This window comes from Hyperolius riggenbachi, chromosome 4 (assembly GCF_040937935.1).
Source record: "Hyperolius riggenbachi isolate aHypRig1 chromosome 4, aHypRig1.pri, whole genome shotgun sequence".
In the NCBI taxonomy this organism is placed as follows: Eukaryota; Metazoa; Chordata; class Amphibia; order Anura; family Hyperoliidae; genus Hyperolius; species Hyperolius riggenbachi.
This window is the reverse complement of record NC_090649.1, coordinates 108,288,329-108,307,255: the sequence shown is the minus strand read 5'-3', so window position 1 is coordinate 108,307,255 and position 18,927 is coordinate 108,288,329. Positions and strand designations below refer to the sequence as shown.

The window sequence follows — 18,927 nt, the reverse complement described above, 5'->3', positions numbered from 1 at the left end:
GTCATTTGACTTGGGGCTAAATCTTTAAGTTTAAAAAAAGAACTTTTTTTTCAAAGATTCCTGTGAAGTTTTGCATACATCCTAATTCTTGAGTTGGCTCATAGGCTCTGATGAAGAAACACATTCATTTACATGTGCTTGTGCTGTTCAGAAATCCCTTTTTGCCTTTCGGTTTACTCTAGTGCACAACTTAAAGAGGAATGTTGCGGAATGTAACTGAATGATTCAATTACTAATATTTCTCCTTAAGGCTCGGTTCACATTGCGTTTTTGAGCCAAACGGATCCAGTAAGCGGATCCGGTCTCCACTTCATCAGATCCGGATGGCTCTGTGCACACTGCAGAATGGAAGTGAAAACGGATCTGATCAATGATTGATCGGATCAGTTTTCACTCAAGTTTCGCCGCAAATACATACCTAATGTTCTGCAGCAGCCGGCGGTAGAGCCTTTCTCTTCTTCCTCTGTGACTACACAGTGCGTCATGTGACTAGTCACATGACACATCATGTGGTCACATGACGCGGAAGAAGACGAATGCCTCTATCGCCGGCCGCTACAGAACATTAGGTATGTATTTTACCCTCCCTCACCCACCAGCCCGGCTGCTACATCCTCCCTCACCCCCCCCCCCCTCACTCAGATTCGCGTCAGCCCATGCCCCATCCCCCGTGGAACGGTCCGTTTCTTCATTAGTGTGAAGAAACGGTCCGTTTCCCATTACCCCAATACTGCAGCATTTTTTGTCTGGATCTGTTCCGCTGGGCAGAATGGTCCAGAAAATTAGGGCCCGCAGCAATTTTTAGATCCGGGGACCGGAACGTACGGAACGTATCCGTACCAACGGACGCATGTGAATGGATCCATAGGTTAACATTGGATCTTTACACATCCGTTCCGTTTGTACAGTATATGTTCTGGTTACGTTCCTCAAGAAACATACGTAGCAATTTTGTTGAGAATAGCATGTATGGGGGCTTTGCTTTTTATCACTAAAGCCTGCAGGAAATTACTTCCTGATTACCATTACAGATGAAATGAATTACGATGAATTACGATTTTTCCCCAAATTTTGCATTACGATTTTGCATTGTAATTGTGAATTTTGATGCAAAATTATGACATTGGCTATCATTCATAAAAGTGTGGTTGGTAAAGTAAATCTATGTGGGAAAACACCGCTTTCGGTATTTTAGACTTCTGGCTGCTTATTCATAAAAATGTTGACAGTTGCGATAGCAGTGCGGAGATTTCCAGAACTAGGCTGGCTGTAGACAGGCGATAGGCTTGCGGAAACACAGTGTTATGATCATGTCTGCAGCGTTTACTGCTGGCTGCAGTGGTATTGTAACCCAAGCAGTTCTGATGTCATTACATACATTTTCTTGCATAGTTTGGTTTGCACTTAAACTAGTTGCTGATTCCATCTGCAGTCGCTCTGAAGTTAATGACAGTTTAATATGCTTTTGTGTAAACAAACATTGTCTGCTGCTATGGAGGGGCAATCCCTTTCCTGCAGGCTGCATATCATTGTCTGCCTTTTCCTGCTGCCAGCCTATGATTAATTACCATTCACTTGTGTGGGAATCTGCAGGTCTGCTCCCATTGGATGACCTCAGTATAAAGAACTGCTTCCTGCAATGCTTGATGGGCTACCATAGTCTCAGATTCAGTCTGTTACTCTGCTCGTGCCCCACCTCGTTCCTGGTCCGTGTGGACTGCGCTGACTCCTGCGAAGGGGTCAGCGAGTCCTCCTAGTTCTGCTCTTGTTCTAGAAGTTGTTACTTTGCTTGTCTTGTGTCATATATTGGTTCATCGCCAATATATACGCATACTTGCACGTTTATTATTTTCCTTGTATTCGTGTTACGTTGATACATCAGTGTCGCTGATATATACGTACACGAACTGTTTATATCCTGTGTTCCGTTAGTCAGCGTTCCAGCACGCTGAGCTAGTTATCCTGTTCCTGGTCCTGTTTGTGGATTGCGTTCATCTCTGCGAAGAGATAGCGAATCCTTCTGAGTCCTGTTCCCTGTATTAATCCAGTCTTAGTCAGAGTTCCTGCTTATGTCATATATCGGTTCATTGCCGATATATACATATGTTAGTCAGACGTTACAAATAGTTTCATTGATAGCTGTAATTGTAATATGCTAGGAAATCATACTTATTGTATATTTATCTGTGTTACGTTCATCTATCTTGATCCTGCTATTTCCTGACTATCCTGTCCTGTCTTTGTGAGGCACGCCATTGCTGCAAACGCATTGGCTACCTCATTCCAGTCTGTTTTATTGTGGACGCTTGCTGTCACTAAGTAGTGGCTAGTTAAGCAAGCGTTCATTCTGTCTACCTGTCCTGATCTCCTCAGTCCTGGTTTATGCGCTCAGCGCTACTTTGCGCTGAGACGTTATTACGAAAGTGTTGTTTGTGGCTGTTCGGATCTGCACCGGCTCTGTGCACCACAATCTCCTATTGGAGTCAGTCCTCTCCTCCACTAGACTGGGGATATCCTGATCCCTTGTGCTGGTGTGTGTACCTCCTTCACGTCAGCTTATGTGTTGTATGCTGACTGTGGAGATTACACCTCCAAGCTTAACACACAGGAAGCTGCCGAGTTGATGCATTTCTCCGTGTTCTGCTCTACTGCAGCTGCCTGGGAGGTCTGTGTCTCCATTAACTTAACATGGTTATCGCCACATCCAAGGGAGCGGTATTTCCCGACCTCACACCGCTTGCAGAAATCTTTATGAATTAACATTTTGTTACAATAGTCACCGCACAAGGCGGTAATTTATCGCTCTGCTCGGTAATGTCAGCTTTTCATGCGGAAAGAGCCTTTATGAATGGAGATCTTGCTATGTGTTCAGTAATGTTGGCTGTTTTCAGCATTTCCGCATTCGGGAATGCTTTATGAATGATAGCCTATGTGACATTTGTGCTCATCCCTAATCACTGTGCTTACATTTCTCCACAGAAATCTTTCAAGATGACACTGTGGGATTCCCACTCCAGTATGAAATGTTTTTGGTATTTCAGATACGGAGGGGGTTCAGGGCAACCAAAGGAAGTAATAAACTGGTTACCATCATTTCAGCAGTAGCCCAGAAAACTGACTTACAGAACTGGATTTCATCCACTCCCCCCATGTTACACCAATTAAAGATCAAATGATATCATGTATTCTTGATGGATTGCGTAGAATCACCTTTATAAAAAGACACCAGCACCAAATGTTTCTTTAAAGTATGGTGGAGCTTCTTAGACACCATGTCTGTGCCCACTAAGCAATGAATCATCAAATCATTCAGCCTAATGCAATTGTTCAACAGATATTACTGCTAAATGATCCACCAGTTGTACCTAACACCAATTGATGGGATCATCTCTCTGCATTTTGAGCTCTCACACAAGACCCTATGTGTGTGTGTTTATTTCAAAGGTTCCTCTTAAACTCTATTGATTATGTAACTTTAATTAGTTGGATATGTTTTGACCTATTTACAAGATTCACTTTTGCGGTCCTTTGACAACTTGACTGTTACCATGTACTTTATATATCTCCTTAAAGAGAATCTGTAACCTAAAAACCTCATATAAATAAACACACCAGCCTGTAGGTTTTCATCTCCTGTCCCCCTCTGTCACATATTCGCTGCTCCCCACCAGGATCCTGGCCCCAAAAAAGCAGTTTTATAAACTGTTTTTGTAAACCAAAAATATGGCTGTCAAACAGGAATAGGTAACAGGGAAGGAGACAGGTGGCACCTTGATACTGTCCGTTACTGCTGACCCATACACGCGTGCAACTTTCTCGGGGTTCCCATTACATGGGCCCCGTATGTAAGTTTTGTTTTTATGCTATTTTTAAGCTGTTTTTACCATGAAAACCCTATATTAAACGGTTTACACTTATGGTTGCCGTTTGTTTATTTTTTATGATGTTTACTGATATCCATTCGTGAGATGAATCATTGCTGAATTGGTGGATCCTGGACGGACTGTTGATTCCTGATGTCCTACCAAAGCCTTGATACAACCTTATAATGTGGGTTGTCACCAGCTGGTAAGCCTCTTTCCTTTTTTGGGTATCCATGATTGCAGAGCTGTGCCGTGAACCTAATATTTATTGTGGTGGAGATTTACCTGCTCCTATTCTTTGTTGAAGACTCGTCTTTTGTTTTTGGACTCTGCGCTGATCATATATAATTTACCTGTATGTGAACTCTGGACATTGTTCTTCTCTCAGCAGCGGCCACTTTGTTTCCTTGGTGCTGATACACATATGCAAACCTGCCAAACAGGAAGTTCATCGTAATATTGCATGTTCCTGTAAACTACATTACAGTTTCCATGAAAGATTATATAATCGAACAATAAATTCAGCCTTTAAAGTTTATTTCATAGTTTAGAAGAAGTTTTACCTTGTAAAGAATGCTGCAAAATTTAGTAGTGATTACTGATAGCAGGTCTGTGTCTGCATTCTGCAATAGTGTATGAGCTATGCTTCTCACAATTATCAGCTTTTATCAGTAGATGATACGGAGTTACTGAGAGCAGGGAATGTGTGAGCTCTGCTTTTCACAGTTTTCAGTGTGTGAAAGACTCAAAAAGACTCAGAGCAGGGCTATCAGTGTAACCTCCACCTGTCTGTAAACAATTACAGCGACTTCCTCTTTGGGCCAACAAGCCTGACAAAGGAGAGTAAATTTGATTTATTACAGCAATGGAGCAACTTCAAAAGGCTGCAGTAAGCCAGAGCACTTTAGAATAGATATAAGAACTTGTACGATAGTAGAACAAAGGCTGAACATTTTGTTACAGAGTCTCTTTAATATGTATACCGTATCTATTGCAATTCATTAACTTTTGTTATGTAATGTATATGTTATTCTTATCTTTTGGATGTAAAACAAATGTTTAAAAACTACAGATTGCTGATAATGCGTTTTATTCTGGGGTGGAAATATAACTAATTCAGTCTTGTCCATGTTGAGTTTTAGAAAATGGGAGAATATAAAGGAGGAGAGCTGTTAGAGTAGCCAAGTCAGGAGATAAAAAGTAGATTTGGGTATTGTCAACTTATAAGTGATATTGAAAGCCAAAGGAATTGATAAGCTGACTTAGACCATAAGTATAGATAGAGAAAAGGAGAGGTCCGAGGACTTTGCCTTGAGGAACTTCAACAGTGAGGTGTCGTGGAGAGGAGGTGGTGCCAGAGTGATGCGGAAGGTCTTATCTGGGAGAGGAGGAAAGCCAGGAAAGAGCAAGACCCTGAATGCCGATGGATGAGAGGATTTGGAGAAGGAAAGGATGGTCAACTATGTTGAAAGCAGAAGAGAGATGTAGGAGGATAAACATAGAGTAAAAGCCTTTAGATTTAGCAGTTACCAGGTCATTGGTTACTTTGAGTAGGGCAGTTTAGGTTGAGTGGCTTGGGTGGAATCCAGATTGGAGATCATTGAACACAGTATGAGCGGTGAGGTAATGGGCTAAGTCTAAGTAAACATTGCGCTCAAGTAGTTTGGAAAAAAAAGGGAGTAGAGAGACTCCCTGGAGTCTAGTTGGACAGGGAAAAACAGTGAAAAAAAGGTTTTTTAAGTTTAGGCATGATGAATGTTTGCTTGCATGTCAAAAATGCCTTTAGAGAGAGAAAGGTTGAAAAAGGAGATCAAGGCAGGCGTAATGGTAGAGGATAGGTGAGTATTAAGATGAAAGGGAAAGGGGTCAAGTGGGCATGTAGTGGGACATGGTTTAGAGATGATGTAGGAGACAGTGAGTTCATGTAGATAGTGGTGAGAATACAGTTAAAGAGACACTGAAGCGAAAAAAATATATGATATAATGAATTGGTTGTGTAGTACGGATAATTACTAGAACATTAGTAGTAAAGAAAATATTCTCATATTTTTACTTTCAGTTATATCGTTGTTTTTTTTTATAACATTGCATCATTCATTAATAGTTACAATTTACACACTATTCAGCATTCTAAATGATTTTATGCTATGTGACTTTTGAACCCTACTCTGCAGAGAAAAAGAAAATACAATGACTAACAGTTGAGATAACAAGCTTCAGAAGACTGAGCTCTCTGTGACTTTGAAAGTCGTGGAACTCAATGGCTCTTTTGCATAGATAACAACTGGAGTTTCTTAACTCTTCCTGTACTGGAAACAATATTAAACTTATGTCTCTGCTCTTAATGTTTTATTTCTTAGCTGTACTATACATTCAAATCATTATATCATAATGTTTTTCCGCTTAAGTAGCTCTCTTAAAGGAGTATATAAGGTTTGGGGTTTGTATGAAGAGGTGAGGCTGCTGGGTAAAGCATAATGTAATATAGTTATATTTCTGCCTCTTCTCCATTAACCTGCCCTGTGACTGTTGTGTACAAAAACGGACTCACTAGTTAATGGCCACACAATTCAGCAAATCTGTTAAACAATAACATTAAATTGTGCTCTTCCAACTTGCAACAGCTCCAGAGGAGAGCTTTTCTGTTTCAAAATAACAATACCCTGATGCAAAACCACGCTCAGGCCTCTTACACACTACATGCGATTCCGATTTTTTTAACTGATCCAATTTTTTATTCCAATTAAAAAACGTACTGCATGATGCTACATTTTTTAATTGGAGTCAAGAATCGGACATATAAAAAATCGGAATCGCATAAGGAGATAACCATACAATGTAGGCTTTTCCAGGTCATAGCATCAGAATGGGGAAATTTCAGGCCCAGCATTACCTTACAAGAGCCTATAGGCACAGATGTCCTGGCAGCCTAGACTTCTCCCTCCATGAACCTACAAACCCCCCACCAAACTGTACTGCAAGTGTGCTGGCTGTCCTAGCTGTCCCTTCTCCCTTACCTCCTAATCTCCCATGCCTGTCATAGGCAGCTACAGGTGCCCCTTAGCATTAGGTAGCTAGAGAAGTGCACTCAATATCAGTGGCGTAGCTAAGGAGCTGTAGGCCCCGATGCAAGTTTTACAATGGGGCCCTCCAAGCACTCTATACATAATTGATACGACGCACCAAAACCTGCCAATGGCAACTACAGTGTCAGAGGTGCAAGAAGGGGATGGTGAGGAGTTTATTAATGATTACCACTATTCAAAGTATCTATAGAAGTGATTATTATGAGCACAGGACCAATAGAGAGCTAATACTGAAGTTGAGGGAGGGCCCTTCGGGGCCCCTTTGGCCCAAGGGCCCCGATGCGGTCGCAACCTCTGCAACCCCTATTGCTACGCCCTTGCTCAATATTAAGAATCTAGAGGTGCCTCCAAGTATTAGGTAGTAAGAGGAACCTCAGTATTAAAATACTAGAGGTGCTCCTGACTGAAGGGAGATCTCATCAGTAGAATGCTGATAGCAGAGTGAGTAACTTCTCATTTACACTCTCATCAGGACTCTTCACAGGGAAGGAGGGAGCAGTGGCATACCTAGCGCGTTTGACACCTGGTCTGGGCTATTATAAGACCACCCCCTTCAAAAGAAAAAAGGACCCGGTGCTGGGTATTATAAGACACCCCCCTTCCCAAAAAGGAAAGGAGCAAATACAGCATACTAAGCAAGCCACGTCAGGTAAAGCCAGATATAGGTGCCACTAGTATAAGGAATAGAGTTGCTCCAGTAAGCGTCGCATAGTTGCCTCAGTATATGTAATACAGTTGTCCCCAATATAGGTAGATAGTATAGTTGCCCCAGTATAGCTAGTATAGTTGTCCCAATATAGTTTCCCCCAGTATAAGTAATATAGTTGCCCTCAGTGTAGGTAGTATAGTTGCCACCAGTGTAGGTAGTTTAGTTGCCCCCAGTATAGCAAGTATAGTTATCATTACTGTAGGTAGTATAGTTGCCCCCAGTATAGCTAGTATAGTTGCTCCCAGTGAAGCTAGCAGTGGCGTGGCAATAGGGGTTGCAGAGGTAGCGACTGCATTGGGGCCCTTGGGTCAGAGGGGCCCCGAGAGGCCTCTTGCTCAAGCACAATTTTAGCTCTCTATTGGCCCTGTGTTGGTAATAATCACTTCTATAGATGCTTAAAATAGTAGTGATCATTAACAAACTGTTTCCTATCCCCTTCTTGCATCAGATTTTGGTGCGCCATATCAATTGTAATGTATAGAGTGCTTGGGGGGCCCCATGCAAAACTTGCACTGGGCTCCTGGGTGGGAGGGGAGTGAGCCACCTTTATATCATCAGGCCCCTGTAGGCATGTACCTACAGTGCCTTATGGTAAATCAGTCCCTATGGGAATTATTTACAAATACTGAACCTCAGAGGACTGGATAAGTGAATGGAACAGGCAGCATCCAGCACAGCTAGTTGTGTAATGATGCTGGGCAAAGATGAGGTAAGTTTAAAAGAACACAACAATTTCCTGTTAAACCAGACAAGGCTTCTTGCATTAATGGCATGTTTGCAGTTTTATGCTTTTTGAATCTTGCTAGCGTGCCACAAAACCACATTATTACTGTATTGTCTTTCTATTAGCTACCTAAACATTGCACAAAAAGTCCCCTAAAAACCACGGGGGTTGTGCACATTCTCATTGTAGCAAATTAAAGGGACTTCAAGCACCTCTCATGGGCATGCCTTTAAGACTCCGACCAGTACTGCAAAGTACTTAAAGATGCATACCTTTCTGTAGCTTGTGCACCCCTCTTTCATTTGATGCCTGAATCGCTGTTCTACACCAAATGGTTTTCATTCGATATCAGTTTAAAAATCGTGGCTGCCATCTTGGCTATGTTATAACTTCCACGTCAACACTGTCCTCTCTGTTAGAGAAGTGCATCACTGAATGAAGCAGGAAGAGGAAGTGACACGCATGGCCATTGCAAGAGGCTCCTCCAGAGGGGTCATAGCACGACTTTGTTGGAAGTCGTCTGGCTTAAAGGCATGCCCATGAGAGGTGCTCGGAGTTCCTTTAAAGTGGATCTGAACTCGCACAGGACAGAAGGAAAACAGAGAGAAATGCACCCTGTATGTGTTTAGAGAGTTTAGCCTGTCTAATTCCCCTGCATCTGTGACTAATCACCATTGTTATTTAAACTTTCAGCTGTGTCAGTGCAGGAATCTCATCTGCCACGGCAGAACATCTAATTTGTAAACACAGGATGTTACCCTTATGTCTGCTTCCATGAAAGCAGGAAGTAGACACACTGCAGATTAAGGGCTGGAACCCACTAGAGCGATTCTGTGAGCGTTTAGGGAGCAATTCAAACCAATATCGATTTCCCTAAATGCTCAGCTAATGTTAATGGATGGGCCAAATTCCACTGGAGCGGTTGCGATTACCAAAATCGCAAACGCAGGACATGCAGCATTTTTGAGCATTAGCGTTTCTGCAATGTAAAGTATATAAACGTTGGCATAATCGGTCAACAAAACCAACACAGAGCGATTTTGCTAGCGTTTTTACATTACTGCACACTGTAACAAAATTAAAATTAATTGAAAGGACTAATCCGAATTAAAAACGCTAATCGCTACACAAAGGCTGACAAATTGATTACACTTTTTAAAATCGCTACCGAAAACGCTCATGAAATCGCTTAGAAGCACTCATACAAAATGCTAGCGATTGCGATTACCGATTTGTAGTGGGTTCCAGGCCTTATTGCAGGATTTGTATCAGCTCTAACAAATAAATGTTTTCCTGTAAAGGTAATTTTGATGTTGCTTATCTTTTAGGTTTCTTGCACACAGGGACGTTACAGGTGCACGTTAGTGCAGCCTGTAACGCTCCCCCACCGCACAGCAATGTAACACAAGTGGGCTGTTCATACTGCCCACGTTGCGTTACATTGTAACGCAGCAAAGTGCTGCATGCTGTGCGTTCTCCGTGGCTAAGCCGCGTTAGACTGTTTGCACATGCTCAGTCATGTTGGGGAGGAGGGGAGAGCGGCCGGGCACATGGCTAATTAATATTCACTGCACTCAGTGACGTGCATTGTTTACTTCCTGGAGCGGCCACTCTGTGCGGCGATTGGCCGGGCGGTACCACGTGATGCCGCATGCGTCCAAGAGTACTCATCACGGCATCATGGACGCCAGAGCTGCACAACGCGGCTCACTCCGACGTCCACACCAGAGAGCACCAGGCGTTGCGTTAGAGGCACGTTATATGCCCTATAACATCCCCTAAACGCAACGTCCTGGTGTGTTACTAGCCTTAGAGCAGAGAGGAAATTTTGAGTTCAGGTCCGCTTCAATGCTAACCAGATTGGTTCAATGCCTTTCTACACACCCGCTGTGATAAGTTGCATGCTGCTTGCCAGCACTGCCACACCCAGAGGGGTAGCAATAGGGGTTGCAGAGGTAGCGACCACATCGGGGCCCTTGGGCCAGAGGGGCCCCAAAGGGCCCTCCTTCAACTACAGTATTAGCTATCTATTGGTACTGTCACTGTGCTCATAAATATCACTTCTATAGATACTTAGAATATTGGTAATCATAAACAAACTGTTTCCCATCCTTTTCTTGCACCTCTGACACTGTAGTTGCCCTTGGAAGGTTTTGGTGCGCCATATCAATTGTTATGTATAGCGTGCTTGGGGGGCCCATTGTAAAACGTGCATCGGGGGCCCACAGCTCCTTAGCTACGCCACTGGCCACACTAGTATATTCTCCAAATATTTACCATCGCTGGCAGAGCAGATTTACTCTACAACAAGATCATGTCACCCAAGGATGAAACTGCGACCAAACATTGTCATAAAAATTTTATTGAGCCAGTCATAGTCATTTGAATTTATCACTGTGTATTTTCTGTTAAATTAAGAATAAATACTCTAATTTAATTGTCTCACCAGGATAAAAGGGATGTGTTTCATAAATATGGCATAATACATAAAATCATGATAAAACCCACAAAACTGAGTAAGGAGAAGGAACTACATTTGCACACTGCAATCATAAAGTAATTGTGAGCTTACAAATAAAACATTTGTAGGCAGTTTACATACTCTATGCCTCACAGAGATAATCAATGATGAGGGCAACTGTAGTGAGAGGGGTATGGAGGCTGCCATATTTTTTTCCTTTTAAGCAATACTAGTTGCCTGGCTGTCATGCTTATCCTCTGCCTCTAATATTTTTAGCAATAGATCCTGAACAAGCATACAGCAGATCAGGTGTTTCTGACATTATTGTCAGATCTGACAAGATTAGCGGCATGCTTGTTTCTGGGCCAAATAGATCAGCAGGTCTGCCAGGCAACTAGTATTGTTTAATGGAAAATAAATATGGCAGCCTCCATATACCTCTCACTACAGTTGTCCTTTAACGATTCAAACTTGCATTGAAATGTAATGCAGCTTGTGTGCAGCTAGGCCAATCAAAACTGATTTGCATTATATTTTAATAAAAGGAAGTATTAAATAACATCTCACTGACCGTCTTTTTTACCAAAGAACAGAAAACATAACGTAAATAGCTTCTTTGAAGATCATGTTTAGGCAAGTATTTTGCAACTACACATTATAGAAATGCAATTATCAAAATGTGCATTTAAAATAAGATTGTGAAAATGATTAAGGGAGCACATTTTCATTGGGGACCGGGTCTGCACCACCGACTGCCTACTGCTCCCTTATGCTGCCCCTCACCCCTTTCTTCTAGCAGGATGAATAGGGGCTTATTCACTATGCAGCAGTAAAACTGCTATGCACAGAGAGTGCTCAGCAATTTAACCAGTATTTGTGCATTGTGCAAGTAGCGCGACCTGTGTCACTTCAGTAAAGCCTACATTGGCCGTGTAGTGATCGCTACACAAGTAGCGCTGCTTGCAGTACCTGGGCAACGTACGCCTCACCTAGGTAACACACATCGTGTCACATACTTCTCGGTGAAATTGCTGTGGGTAGGGCAGTTTAACTGCTGCATAGCGAATATGCCCCATAGTAACTAGATAAAAGGGGTAAGGGTTGGTTCACACTGTGAGTGATAGCGCTCATTTTGCAGATACAGCACTACAGCAGTGTAACCCTATGAGGGTGTTCTCACTGCAGTGTTTCCATTTTGACGACACACATTACTTTAAAAATTGCTCTGAAAGTCGCTTTGCAGAATCCCAAATGCTTAGCGCTTAGCGATTGCATTTTGTAGTGTGATAGAGGTGGAGGAGGTGATGAGAACTACAGTGCAGAGGGTTTTTTTTCTAGCAATTGAGTGAACCAGTTTTAAGAGATAAGTTAGCTGATACAATTAGTTGCAGAAAAAAACTAAAACTAAAATAGACAAGATGATAAGATTGTATAATTATATGAATAATCTTTACTGTAAAACCTTTTCAAACTACAGTAAATGTGAATATGTCAAGTACCTTATATACTCACGTATAAGCCTAATTTTTCAGCACAAAAAAATGTGATGAAAAGTGACCCCCTCGGCTTATATTTGAGTCAGTGGAGCAGAATGGATGGTGGGGCAGGTTTTGTTACTGGCAGAGGAGGATAAGGATGGTGCACTAGTGATCCCGCTCTTGCCAGTTGGCTCCCTGCTGTGTCTGTGCTCCCCAATCCCCAGCAACATAGTGTTCAGAGTGCGCTGCTCCAGACTACTAGTGGCCTCTGGCTTGTAGAGCAGAGCGTGCCAGTAATGTGTCAGGGGAGCAATAATCCTGTGTAGCATGCGCTGTGTCTCATATCTATGATGCCATCTAGTGGCATCTTGAGACACAGCTGTATCATCCTTTGAGCACATCTGGCTATAGGGAGGGGGGCGGACTTGAACGGGGGGCACATCTGGCTACTGTGGAGGGGGCTACACTGGGGCGGGAGCTTATCAATCAATTTTTCCTGGTGTCTGAGGGAAAAGTGGGCACCTTGGCTTATACACGGGTCAGCTTATATGCGAGTATATACGGTATTCAATCTTCAGCTCATTGGTTTCCATAACCAGGATTTGAGCCTGAGTGGACTGAACCTTTTGGAGTGAATGAACTGGTGAAGGGGTCTTTTGGAACATTTCTGGGTCACAAAGAAGCCATTGTTATGTATTCTGTTATGTATTCTGTATCTATTCATCTATTCAGTATAAATATATATATATACCGTATATGTATATATATATATATATATATATATATATATATATATATATATATATATATATATATATATATAATATATATATATATATATATATATATATATATATATATATATATATACATAGATTGCATTGTTATTTAATATAAATACACATTTATAACTCACAACCCTATCTACCACTGCTAAGCTATAATAAATAAATTATTTTTTTTACCATACTTAGTCCCCTTCAAAAACATTTACAAAAATAAATAATTTGCATTACAAATTGCAACTCACTTAAATAACCCTAAACTATGAACTGTAACTGTAGTTTTGCTGCCGTCTTGCAGACACATCCTTTGCCATTGTGATATTACATAGATCAATGGTGTTGCGGCGTGGCCAGTGCAATACATGGATGCCGATTATTACATCACGTTATCTTCATCACCGGAAGCTTTTTTTAGTAGTGCGACTTTCTTTAAACTGCAAAAACAAATACACACAGTTAATAACGCAAATAATGCTTCCTCAGAGATGCTGTTCATTTAATTTTAGAGGGTGGCACTTTCAGCAGAAACATTGTTGATGTTGTTTTTATTGCTCTGCACATGACTCCCCAAGTATCCTGCAGCAACTCATCTTTTGACAATTGGACATTTTATACCCCTCTGCTGATTGTAAACTTGTATGGTAGGAGCCCTGATGCTACTGTTTCCTGTACTGAAAGTGAACCTGAGATGGTACACTATCGCTAATTTATACTTACCTGGGGCTTCCCCCAGCCCCATGAGCAGCACTGAGTCCTGCGCCGTCCTCTTAGGGCCCTCCATTCAGCTGCTACGACTCCCTGCAATCCACGCAGGTGCGGGCTTCTGCACATGCGCAGCTGGGCCATGCACACACCCCTCATCGCGCTCTCGTCTACTGGAGAGTACTGCATAGGCGCAGAACGCTCCAGGGGATGGGAGTGTGGATGGGGCACGCGGCCGAGCTGCACATGCACAAAGGCCCTCGGCTGGCGGGGACTGACCGGATTACCGGGAGTCGTACTGCCAGAACGGAGGGGCTGAAGAGGATGGCGAGGGACTCAGTGCTGCTCAGGGGGCTGGAGGGAGCCCCGGGTAAGTATAAATAATAGTGATAGTGTACCATCTCTGATACACTTTAAAGAGGAACTGTTATGTAACAACATACAGTAGAATGCAGTGAATTATTCAGGATACCCACTTTTAAGTTAAAGAACACCTAAAGTGAGAAGCATATGGTGGCTGCGGTATTCATTCACTTTGAAACAATCCCAGTTACCTGGAGGTCCTGCTGATCACTTTGGCTGCAGTAGTGTCTGAATCACACACCTAAAACAAGCATGCAGCTAATCCAGTCAGACTTCAGTCAGAAACGTCTGATCTGCATATTTGTTCAGGGTCTATGGCTAAAAGTATTAGGAGGCAGAGCATCAGCAGAGAAGCCAGGCAACTTGTATTGCTTAAAAGAAAATAAACATGGCAGCCTCCATATCCCTCTTACTTCAGCTTTAAATATCCTGGATCATGAGGATCAGCATCAGAAACAATTCGTATAACTATATATTGCTATATATTGGTATGTAGCCCCGCCCTCCCACTGAGACTTAGCCTAAGCTGTTCTCTAGATCCAGATCGTGGATTTTGCTGCCCGGAGAGGCAGAGCTTTGTGCTGTAGCTCTGCCTCTACTAAAGTCAATCTCCGCGGATCTCCACCTCTCCCCGCCCCTCTCAGTGAAAGAAGAGGAGAGGCGGCGATCGGCGGAGATTGACTCCAGTAGAGGCAGAACTACAGCGCAAAGCTCTGCCTCTTAAAGGAAGCGCTCCTCGATTTTTGCTCCAGGGATTTGGGAGGTATAAAGCCCTCTTTCTGCCGTGGGAATGCAACGTTTCAGCACTGCTAACATTGCTTAACCTAAATAGCAGGTAAAAATAAGTATTTCAATAGGCTTCAGTCTCTCTTTAACCGCTTTTGAACAACAGTGATTGAAATCCATGTCGTTTGGAGGCTGTTTGCCTGCCAAGGCATAGATTTCACTCACTGCCACCGGTTGTGTTGTGCTCTCCCCACTGCAGCTCACTCTCCGTGATGTTGGTATGACAGCAGAGCTCCATGAGCCGGTCAGGAGCCAATTTCATTGGATCCTGACCCTGTCATCAATGTGAGCAAATGTCATTGGCTTACACTAATGACAGGGTCAGGAGCCAATGAAATCAGTACCTGACTGGCTCACAGAGCTCTCCCGTCATAGAGAAGGCAGAGTGGTGTGAACAGCGGTAGCGGGGATTTGTCAGCATGCACCGGTTTCTGGTACCAGCGGTCTCTGGTCCTTATCATTATTTAATTTGTTTGATGGATTTTAGCTAGGCAAATCATGTTAGCATGATGCCTATTGTTCCATTGTTTTATTCTTTTTCATAGGTACGGTATATTCAAATCCAGTGATTGGGAGAACTGATATGATGGATGTTACTTATACAATGTAAGTTACAGTAATATGAGAAGCCATTTGTATGAGGCTATTTGGCTCTCTCAAAGTCTCAAAACAAAATGCTAACAAGCCACAGATAGTTTAAATAACAGTTCAACTTACCTGAGTTCCTTCACCTTTCTAATAACCCAGGGCAAATTGGGATTGGAGCAGAGAATCTTTCCATCCTTTGTGATAAACCTGGAAAAATACATATTGCTGAAAATTAGGACTCATTTAAACAAAACTTCGTCCAACCAATTATATTGTGAATTATTTTTTAAAATGGGCAAGGCAGACTTCTTGAAGAGTAGGAGGGAATTGATAGAGGACCCCTGCACTGCAAAAGCATCCAGTCAGTCAATCCTTTAAGGATACATTAGTACTGTTCAAAAATTTAAAAATTGGGGGGGGGGGGGGGGGGGGGGAGCACGTGTAGGAAGCTCTCCTCAAGCCCATATTACAAATACGAAATTCATGAGGTAGGTCATTTGTTTTTGTTAAAAAATGTGATTCATCACAAAACTTCCTTTATTTACAAAGATAGGTGACAGGTTAAAAACAACTAAATATTTATACATTTTTAGGTAAATGTTTGGGCAAATGGCGACTAGCACCTGTCCAGCTATTATCTGCAATTCCTCTGAATTTTCTGTTTTCATTATTCCTATATCGTGGCTCTTAAATATCAATACTCTGAACACATATCTTCCATGCATAAAGCAGATCTGATTGTTTCCTATTACCACCTCTCTCTCATCCTACCTTACCCTTCTCACTTAAAAGGCATGACAGTGACTAGAATGGCATTACTACTTATACAAGTGGGGTATGTATAGTGGCGTAACTATAATTGATGGGGTCCCCAGAGAAAACGTTGATGGGACCGCCCCATGTTCATACCCCTTCTCTTGCCTCCCTTTGATGCTCTTCACGGCCTGGGGGCCCACCTCACAAGGGTCATAAAACAAGCAGAGCCAGCATGATCGTCACACCCATAACATGTACAGCCACAAAACACCTGATCTGGAGGATGGGCTCCTATATCAGAGGAAGGGAATGTTAGCAGTTGGGGGCCCCCCACAGCTCTACGCCTCTGAGATCTTAAGGCCTGCTCCCCTATCGGTACACCCCTGGGTATGTACATGAAGAGCACCAACTCATAAACAACACACCCTTCATCTTAGATTTATCACAATACTCACATCACAGCTTCAACACAAGGTGGATCTGCTTTCATGATGATGAAGTCCTCAATGTGATCATTGCGTCTGCCGGATGAGACTCTGGTGCAGCACGTGCTGAACTTGCCAGTGTCTGAAAAAATGTGACATACACATAGGAATCACCATACATATGTATAGATCAATATGAAAGCTTCCATGTAATACTTAATCCATCTCACATATGCAATGATTTTTTTCTAAATATGTTTTATACAATTCAACATAATCATCTTCACCCAAACTTAAAATTTTGATTTTTGTAAACTCTGGAATTTTTAATTCATAAACCTGCCTTTTACTTTTATCAAAACAGAACTGGCACGCAGAGATGGGCATCAAGATGCTAATGATTGATTTCTGCTTGCATCAGAGACAGATTAAGGTGAAATGGAGGCGTACGTACAAGAAGGGGCGCCCGGACAAAAAGGGCGCGGGGTGTAAACGCTAATTAATAATTAATCATTAATAGCGTTTATAAAAATAGTGTGCTATATTTCGTTTACAAATAATGTTTTACAAAATTATAAATCATTAAATAATGTTTATGAAATCGGCAATTGTGAAAACGTTAATCTTCCCTGTTTCAAAAGTTAAATTTATAATTATGTTTATTAAAAAAACAATAATATATGTTTAATTGTTATAATTGTATATTATTGTGAATAACCTTCATTTATGGTTTGTTCTTATAATAAAATCTGAAAATATTCTTTATAACAATGATATAAATATTACTACGTTCGTAATAAGTGTTGAAAAACATTAGTAAGTATTACTAAAATTTTACTAAAACTATACCTAAGCCTACTCTTACACAGAACCCTCCCTGTACCTATCCCTAACCCCTAGACCCCCCTGGTGGTGCCTAAACCTAAGACCCCCCTGTTGGTGCCTAAACCTAAGACCCCCCTGGTGGTGCCTAAACCTAAGACCCCCCTGGTGGTGCCTAAACCTAAGACCCCCCTGGTGGTGCCTAAACCTAAGACCCCCGTGGTGGTGCCTAAACCTAAGACCCCCCTGGTGGTGCCTAAACCTAAGACCCCCCTGGTGGTGCCTAAACCTAAGACCTCCCTTTATTATGTGGATAATAATGTTTTACTAATTGTGGCTGCAAAAAATATATTGCAATTTATGTTACGTACTGATCGCTTTATTTTGTGAATAATAATGTTTTACAAACAGTAAGGGATAAAACTTTAAATAATGTTTTAATTAGTTAAATTAGATAAATAGGTTTAGTATTTTTATAAACGTTAATTCGGCACGGGTGCATTTTATAAACGTAAATCACCACAAGCACACTTATAAATCATTAAAAAATCTCCGGGCGCCGTTTGTAAACGTTATTTATGTCCAGCGCCCTTTTTTCCTGCTCGGCGCCCATTAAACGTTATTTATTATGGGAGTGAATGGCGGCGCCCTTTTTGTCCACTAGCTGCCTGTGCCCTTTTTTCCCGCTTCCGAAATGGAGCCCTAAGCAAGCAACAACTTTGGGCCCACCCTTGATGGCCACCTGGCTTTTTTGGTAAGATTTATTGGGGGCTGGCATAAACTGGGCCCCTAGACTCTCTTCAGGCCCTAGGCAGGTGCCTAGGGCCTGAAGAGAGTCTAGGGGCCCAGTTTATGCCAGCCCCCAATAAATCTTACCAGAAAAGCCAGGTGGCCATCAAAGTTGTTGCTTGCTTAGGGCTCCATTTTACCTTAATCTGTCTCTGATGCAAGCAGAAATCATTAGCACCTTGATGACCATCCACCTGTCTGAGTTGCCTTATGGATAATGCAGCTCTGGCTTGTAAGAAAATTTTATGTAAATTGTGCAGCTTGGTGCTGGGCCAATCAGATGCCAGTCCTACCGATTTTGATTGGCCCAATTTTGAGCTGCATGCGATTTACATTAGCTAAGCATGCAAGCTGGAATAATCAGCATCTTACTGACCATCTTCCTGTTGTAGCTAGGGATGAGCGCACAGATTTATTGGAATTCTGAATTCCAGCTTCCACATCCGAACTTTGAGTTGAAACTCAGAACTCATGTAATTCTGAGTAAATTTGATGCAAGTGTTTTTTCACATTATTAAAGAAAAATGCCTACTGAGCATTGCTCACCAGACCTAAACAGGAAAATTCTATGTGAAAAAGCAGAACATTCA

The 18,927-nt window shown here is 42.1% G+C and overlaps 1 protein-coding gene across 1 annotated transcript in view; it reads right to left on the bottom strand.

Moving 5' to 3' along the window:
• Nucleotides 1–13,243: 13,243 nt before the first annotated feature.
• The window catches only part of LOC137570443 (C-C motif chemokine 24-like), a 50,199-nt gene continuing 44,515 nt past the window's right edge, over nt 13,244–18,927 (bottom strand). Inside the window, exons 4-6 of the mRNA XM_068279112.1 lie at nt 16,757–16,868; nt 15,675–15,752; nt 13,244–13,540 (exon numbers count right to left, since the gene is read on the bottom strand). Coding sequence (XP_068135213.1) covers nt 13,483–13,540; nt 15,675–15,752; nt 16,757–16,868 — 248 coding nt within the window. The 3' untranslated portion in view covers nt 13,244–13,482. The remainder of the gene's footprint in view (nt 13,541–15,674; nt 15,753–16,756; nt 16,869–18,927) is intronic.